This window comes from Cornus florida, unplaced genomic scaffold (assembly GCF_030987335.1).
Source record: "Cornus florida cultivar Cherokee Brave unplaced genomic scaffold, ASM3098733v1 CherokeeBrave_3.0.0_Hap2_Chr05, whole genome shotgun sequence".
Classification (NCBI taxonomy): domain Eukaryota; kingdom Viridiplantae; phylum Streptophyta; class Magnoliopsida; order Cornales; family Cornaceae; genus Cornus; species Cornus florida.
In genome coordinates, this window is record NW_026775575.1 from 36,346,870 (window position 1) to 36,354,748 (window position 7,879).

The following is a 7,879-nucleotide window of genomic DNA, read 5'->3' on the forward strand; positions in this document are numbered from 1 at the left end:
CTAACATGCTCTTCAACATAGATTAATTTGAGAGTAATCGGAGAAGTTTTAAAATCTAGTAATATTTAATTAATTTGATTAGTTAATTTATCCCGAGTGTACTATTCACTCCATTGGAATTCCGACTTGACGTTCTTGATATGCATGTCGTATAGTTTCATATATATTAAATCTAGAATATTTGATTAGGTTTTGAAACCTTTCAATTATTATTTTTCTAGTATTAAAGTTTAATACTCATGGTCGTACCTTGCATGAAATGTACTTGTATTATGCTTTTAAATCAAGTCTTGACATGTTGTATAACATATGCTAGTTTGAGATCATTTAGATGAATTTCAAAACCTAAAGATTTTAATTAAATGAAATAATTAAAATCCATTCAATAGCTCATTGGTCTTGATTAAGTTTCTAACTTGGTAATCATGCTTTCCTTGACAAGTTTCCTCACGCGTATCAATTTGAGAATAACCGGATAAGTTTTGAAACTTATATTTATTTATTTCCTTTGTATGGAATTAAATTCATATGGTCGTGTCTTGTATGAAATAAACTTTTAACTTGACAATGAACTTGCCTTTGACATGACCTTTGACATGCCTTATTCGTAGAATAATTGGACTTGCTATGTAATCTTGATAATTTAATCCCTTAAGTAGATTAAATTCCTTTGTATGCTTCCATCGAGTTAATCATGCCTTGATATTGAATTCTTGTTAAACTTGTGAATTGTGCTCGTATTTCATGAACTTTTACCTTTTTATCAAGCATCGTGACCCCTTGTATTTTGGTTTCGTTAAAGTACTTAATGAACATGCATATTTGTCTTTAAATGATTTAATTACACATGCGTTGTTTAGTAGTTAATTAAATCATTAATCTTATACTTATGGTATATTTACATCAATGGATTCCATGTGCTATATATATATCTTGGTTTTAATCTATATAGATGCATATTATGATTTCTTAACAATTCACATGCCATTATAGTTGATGAACTTAGGGCATGATTTATGTGTTCCAAAATCTTGGTTGGGCATGAGACGTGGTTAATACATTTCTAGTATTTTGATACTATCTTGGTTTGCATAACTTGTTGATTTTGGGACTTGGGATATTAATCAAGAATTGACATGGCTAAAACTTGGTTCTAGTACGGGGGAATGTCCTCCTACACTATAGTGCGCACTAAGGGAAAGGTACCCATGGGTTAGTAGCCCTAAAGTGATCTCAAGAGTACGGTTTTAATCCGGGCGATATCCGAGTTTTCCACATTGGTTGATTTCACTCTTTAAATTTCAAGTTGTTATTCCTTGAAGATTTAAACTTGTCATGTATGTGAAATGCTCCAATCTTGTTTACTTGCATAGATATTATGCCTTGTTCTTGATTTATGTATAACTCTTTCGTGTTTCATGGAATGTCCTATCCTTATTTAATTGCATAGATATTATGCTTTGTTCATGATTTCGTGTATTACTTCTTATCTTGTTAATTAGAATGCTCTAATCATGTTAATTACATTGATAATGTAATTCTTGTTAACTTGTATCCGAGTATGTTTTTTTGTCGTGTTGTACAGATTATTCCAAACCTTGTTTAATTGTATTGAAAATGCAATTCATGTTGATCTATTTTCAAGCATTCGCCTTATCGTGTTCTTTGGATTATCCCAAACCTAATTCGTTGCATATATGTATGTATATCATGATTCTTGTTAACATTGTTTTAAGGTAGCTTAAGATGCCCCCTAAGTCTAACCTTTGACATAGACATTAGGTGGCATAACCCTTTTGAACTATTACATGTCAGTCTAAAAATGTTTAAAGAAATCGAGTTGATGCATGCTCATTCTCTACGAGTAAACTTGTTTACTCACCCCGAAGTTATTGGGGGATTTGTTCAGGTGCGAAGACTTGGTTCGTGATGCTTGTCGTTCATTGGGATGGCTTGTAGATTCGAGTTTCCGTTTCATGCAAGTGTTAGCATGGAACATCATTGGTAGCCTTATGTATCAAAATTTGTATTCTTTGACTCCATTTGTGTAATATGTATATAAGTACACTCTTTTCATTGTATTCAACATGTATAATATAAGGCCAAGGGCCAAGCATGTTCATATTTGCACTTGTACTCATTTGGCGCCACCTTTTGTTTAAAAATGTAATTTTTCCTAACTTTGAGGTTTGCCATGTCAAATCTTGTAAATGTGATGTAATAAGGCCATAGGCCATTGTAGCATATTTAAAATGCCATATTACACTTGCGTGTATGTTCACATCATCACACATTAGCTTATAATGCAAATCGATCATGCCATGGGGAATTCAAATGAAGATTAGGAACTCATTTCAGCCTCGGTGCATAACAGGTTCATATGCACATTTTCGAGCCATTTTGGTCGACCGATTCCCTTTGTGGTTTCAATTGAACAGTGAAAATCTCAATTCCAGTAGCCTTTTTCAATTCGAGGCTTATTTCGGTCGACCGGTGTGTCACTTCGGTTGACCGAACTGGGAGTTCATTTCTCCTCTTTTCCTGGCTCATTTCGGCAGGCCGATGCTCTATTTCGGTCGACTGAAATGGAGCTGTCTTATGGGTCTTGTTTGGTTTGTTGCCTAGATAGGTTACTCTTGTTTCATTCGTTCCCACTTGACCTTGTTGATCTTGTTTAAGCCATTTAATGGTGTAGGTGGTAGGTGGTCTAGTTTGAACTAGATCTCGACCCTCCGGTTGTCATTGGTGCCATAGGGTACCATTTAACCTTTTTATCCTAGTCTCCGCTTCCAGTGATTTCCTTGAGTTTCATAACTTCATGAGAAGTCACTTTGGTGTCCTAGGGATGGTTTGTATCTCTAGAGACCTAGGTTTATCATTCGCTTCCGCGCCTTGTTTCCTTGAGTTCCGTGACTTCATGGAAGGTCATCTTAGGATCTAAGAGGTTGTTATGTCTTGGGAGACCATTGTCTTATTTCTTACTTCCGCGTCTGGATCCGTTATCGAGTCAATCCTCGGATCATCACTTACCCACCGGGTTGAATAAAAACCCGGGTTGTTACACTTTTTCAGGCATTTTCCTGGCATCCGCTCTCTCTCAAAGTCACTAATTTTATTTGTCATAATGTTTATTTTGCCCCTTGTCATGTGCTCTAGGTTCTCTCTCAATCTCTACTCAGACTTTTGCTAAATACCAAAAAATAAAATAAAAATAAAAAATATATTTTTTTTAAAAAATAAAATTATTTTCTGAATAAGATATAATACGTGGGAACAAACCTAGCCAATTCGTCCATTAGTTATACTTTTTCAGGCATTTTCCTACATCCGCTCTCTCCAAAGTCACTAATTTTATTTGTCATAACGTTTATTTTGCCCCTTGTCGTGTGCTCTAGATTCTCTCTGGTTTTCCCGTGTCGACATAAATTTGATTGGCAGTTGACCCGGAAAATGTTATGGAAGACTTGCAAGGAGAGCCAAACACTCAATAAAGTGGACCAGCACTAGAGAAAGACTTGACTTCAGACTCTCTCTCTCTCCTAAGTTAAATGGAAGTGTTCAAAAAAGTCATAATTAGAGGCAAGTGGTGATAAAAATGTTAGTCGCATCACATAAAAGTGATAGCAACTCATCTAAAAAAGTCCTTTCTGTAATTTCTGATCTTACCTTTCTTTCTTTGACCCCTCTGAAAACGCTGAAATTTTGGTGCTGATAAAGAAAATTGGATATCATATATGAAACGTTTGCAGTTCATGGTCTATAGATTTTCACTACTTACGAGTTGAACTGATGGGAAGAATTTCAATTTTTTATTTGATTTTTGCTATTATAAGTATCATAACAACAGAATTTGCTTGTAATGGTGATGCCAATCTCACACATTGTTTAGAATCAAATCGTGAGGCTCTTATTGAATTCAGAAATGGCCTGAAAGATCCCGAGAACCGGCTCTCATCATGGCATGGAAGCAACTGTTGTCAGTGGTGGGGGATCAGGTGTGATAATAGAACTGGAGCAGTTGCTGTGATCGATCTTCACCACCCGAACTATGCTACTGAAGAGTACAGGTATGAATTTTGGAACTTGAGTGGAGAGATTAGACCTTCATTGCTTAAACTCGAGTCCTTGACATATTTAGACTTGAGTTACACTACATTTCAGGACATCCCAATTCCTGAATTCTTTGGTTCTTTGAAAAATTTGCGCTATCTAAACCTGTCATATGCAGGGTTTAGTGGCATAATTCCTCCCAATTTGGGAAACCTCTCTAGCTTGAAATATCTTGATGTTTCTTCTGAATTCTCCAGTCTAAGTGTTGATAATCTTCAATGGATGACTGGCCTTGTTTCACTAAAACATCTTGAGATGAACCGCGTTACTCTATCTTTGGTGGGTTCAAGCTGGATAGAGGTACTAAACAAATTCCCATTTTTAACTGAATTGCATCTTTCACAATGCAGCCTTTCTGGTTCCATTTCATCTCTTAGATCTGTTAATTTCACTTCACTTGAAGTTATAGATCTTAATTTTAATAGCTTCAACTCGAAGTTCCCTGATTGGCTTGCAAATCTCACCAGTCTTGTACATGTCGGTATGAGTCGTAGCGCCTTGCATGGAAGGATTCCACTTGGACTCAGTGAGCTTCCGAGTTTACGGTATTTAGACCTTGGTTTCAATGACCTTAGTGCCAGTTGCTTTCAACTGTTCAGGGGAAGCTGGAGAAAAATAGAGGTTCTCAATTTTGCTACAAATCAATTACATAGGAAACTTCCTTCTTCCATTGGGAACATTACATTTCTCACTGACATTGATCTGCATGTCAATAATGTAGATGGTGGAATTCCCAGCTCCATCGGTAGACTTTGCAATTTGAAATATTTTGATTTCTCTTATAATAATTTGACAGGAAGTTTACCTGAATTACTTGAAGGGACTGGAGACTGTGTTTCCAAGAGTCTTTTGTACTTGAAATTGAGTAACAATAGGCTAATTGGTAAATTGCCAGAATGGTTGGGTCATCTTGAAAATCTTGTGGAACTTGAACTGGGCGATAACTTGCTTGGAGGTCCCATCCCTGCTTCTCTAGGGAAGCTTTCAGAATTGTCTATCTTGGATGTTTCTTCCAATCATTTGACAGGTACCATCTCAGAAGTGCATTTTGCAAAGCTAAGGAAGCTGAAGAGCTTATACTTCTCCTCAAATTCCTTAATTTTAAATGTCAGTTCCAATTGGGTCCCTCCATTCAAAGTTACTGAGCTTGACATGAGTTCATGTCACTTGGGTCCTTCATTTCCAACTTGGCTTGAATCACAAAGGGAGCTTGTGTTCCTTGATTTATCAAATGCTAGCATTTCAGGTGCTATACCAGCCTGGTTTTGGGATATAACTTCTAGTATGCTGGCCTTAAATGTTTCTCGCAATCAGTTACGCGGTCAGCTTCCAAATCCTTTAAATGTAATCAGTTACTTTTCAGATTTCAGCTTCAACCTCTTTGAAGGTCCAATCCCTCATTCTATTGTCCAGATTGGTTTACTAGATCTCTCCAACAATCAATTTTCCGGTCCAATCCCTCAAAATATTACCATTTCAGGGTTGATCTTTCTCTCTATTTCCAACAACCAACTAACCGGACAAATACCTTCCACCATAGGCGAAATGCACGACCTTGTCATCATAAATCTTTCTTGGAATAATTTAACAGGAAGTATTCCTTCAAGTATAGGGAATTGTTCTTCCCTAGAGGCTTTAGACCTCGGACACAACAGTTTGTCTGGGGTGATTCCAAATTCTTTGGGTCAGTTGAAACAGATTCAATCATTGCATCTAAATGACAACATGTTATCAGGAGAAGTCCCCTATTCTTTCATGAATTTATCAAGTTTGCAGAACCTAGACCTTGGAAACAATTATTTATCCGGTAATATTCTGCCATTGTTTGGAGAAAGTTTTACAGATCTTAGAATCCTTAGGCTGAGGTGGAATGCATTTTCTGGAGGAATTCCCACTGAGCTTTCGCATTTAAGTTCACTGCAAGTCCTTGACCTTGCTCATAACAATTTGACTGGTACCATTCCGGTCGGCTTGGGTGACCTAAAAGCTATGGCACAAGAGAATAAAGTAAACCAATATCTCTTATACGGGTACAAAGTTCACTACTATGAAGAGAGTTTGGTTGTGAATATGAAAGGCGGGACTCTAACATACACCAAGACTCTGTCCCTGGTAACCTCCATAGACCTATCCGAAAACAATTTAAATGGGGACTTTCCAGTGGATATAACAAAATTGTCAGGTCTTGTGGCCTTGAACTTGTCAAGTAACCAAATCAGTGGCCGAATTCCGGAAAACATTTCAAGTTTGCGTCAATTATCATCCCTTGATCTGTCAAGTAATAAGCTCTCGGGTGCAATTCCTCCAAGCATGCCGTCATTAACATTTTTGGGTTATCTGAATCTATCGGATAATAACTTCTCTGGTGCAATTCCTTACACGGGGCAGATGATGACCTTTAGCGAGTCTGCTTATGCTGGAAATCCTGGTCTTTGTGGACCTCCCCTTGTTGTTAAATGCCAAGGCGAGGATTCGTATCAACCAAAGAATGTTGAGAATGAGAATGGCGACGTCTTCATTGACAAGTGGTTTTACTTGAGTGTTGGCTTGGGATTTGCTGTTGGACTTCTGGCTCCTTACTTGATCATAGCAACAAGAAAATCTTGGAGCGATGCATACTTCAGTTTCGTGGACAAAATCGTATACAGATTACCATGCGTGAGATACAGAGGAGCAATTCGCAAATGGTAGGCTTTCTTTTCAGTTGTGTATTATTTGTATCATAAAAGCTTAGTTTGGAAGTGAATTTCATTTCAATGTAGAAATTTCAAAAATCTGCAAAGTAATTTGCCTCTGTTTTCAGAATACTATTTAAACATATAATTTTTCAAAAGTTGTTAAAGATGATTTTGATTTCAAGTGATTTTTACCTGTACAAAGGATGTAACCTTCCACCCTTCCCAAACATTTTATTCTTTCATTCAACAATAGGAAACGACTCCTTTAAACCCTTTTAACTTAGCCCTCTTAGTTCTTAATTACTTTTTTGTAACTACAGAATTATGTGATTGACTGCTTGTTTTTCTTCAATATTTGATGGTTTTTAGGATAAGACTTTTTTTGTGTATGAATATTGATTGCTGGCATAATTAAGATTTGATGATGATGAATGTAGATTTGACAAATTTCTTTCAAAATTATAAGGTGAAAATCTGGATATGTCGCGCCTGGACCTGAATCTGGACGGATTGTTGCTGTGAAGTACCTGGTTGCCCGGGCAATGGCTCCTTACTGATTTTCATTATAGTAGGATTTGGTTTCGAGTTGGTTAAATTCAGGTTTTGCTTCTGGTTGTGATGGATTTGTGGGATGAAATTAATTTAAGGTTGAGTTTGTGCTTTTTATGTTACTCAAATTGATTTCATATTTACATGAAATTATCAAACATTTGGACATGAAACACACACGGAATCATGGCTTTGTGCATACCAAGAATAAAGACAACAAACTGAATTGAATATATCTTGATTAAAAAAACTCCGAAATGATTCATTTTATCTGTCAATGATTTTCTGGATCCTTACAAAGAATCACACACCACTTGCACTAAACAGACATGTTATTATATGATTAAAATTAGAAAAAAAAATAAAAAATAAAAATATTATGATATGTTAGTTTTTTTTTTTTTTTTTTGAAGCATAAATCTTAATAAAGATTATTACAGCATGTCATGAGTACATTGTTTCAGTAAATGCAGTTTTAAAAGCAAAGATTTTTATTTGTTTTAATTTTATTTTACTTTTTGGATGATGATTTTTTTTTTTTT

General features: G+C 36.0%; 1 protein-coding gene across 1 annotated transcript; it reads left to right on the forward strand.

The window, feature by feature from the left end:
• The first annotated feature begins 3,632 nt into the window (after positions 1-3,632).
• Positions 3,633-7,459, forward strand: LOC132306279 (receptor-like protein EIX1). Its single transcript, XM_059803614.1, has 2 exons — positions 3,633-6,797; positions 7,255-7,459. Exons 1-2 carry the CDS (start codon positions 3,790-3,792, stop codon positions 7,256-7,258), a joined length of 3,012 nt encoding a protein of 1,003 aa, XP_059659597.1. The 5' UTR covers positions 3,633-3,789; the 3' UTR covers positions 7,259-7,459.
• The last annotated feature ends 420 nt before the right edge of the window (positions 7,460-7,879 follow it).

Coding starts and splice junctions, on each gene's coding strand:
- LOC132306279 (XM_059803614.1), top strand. CDS start 3,790: ATGGGAAGAATTTCAATTTTTTATTTGATTTTTGCTATTATAAGTATC.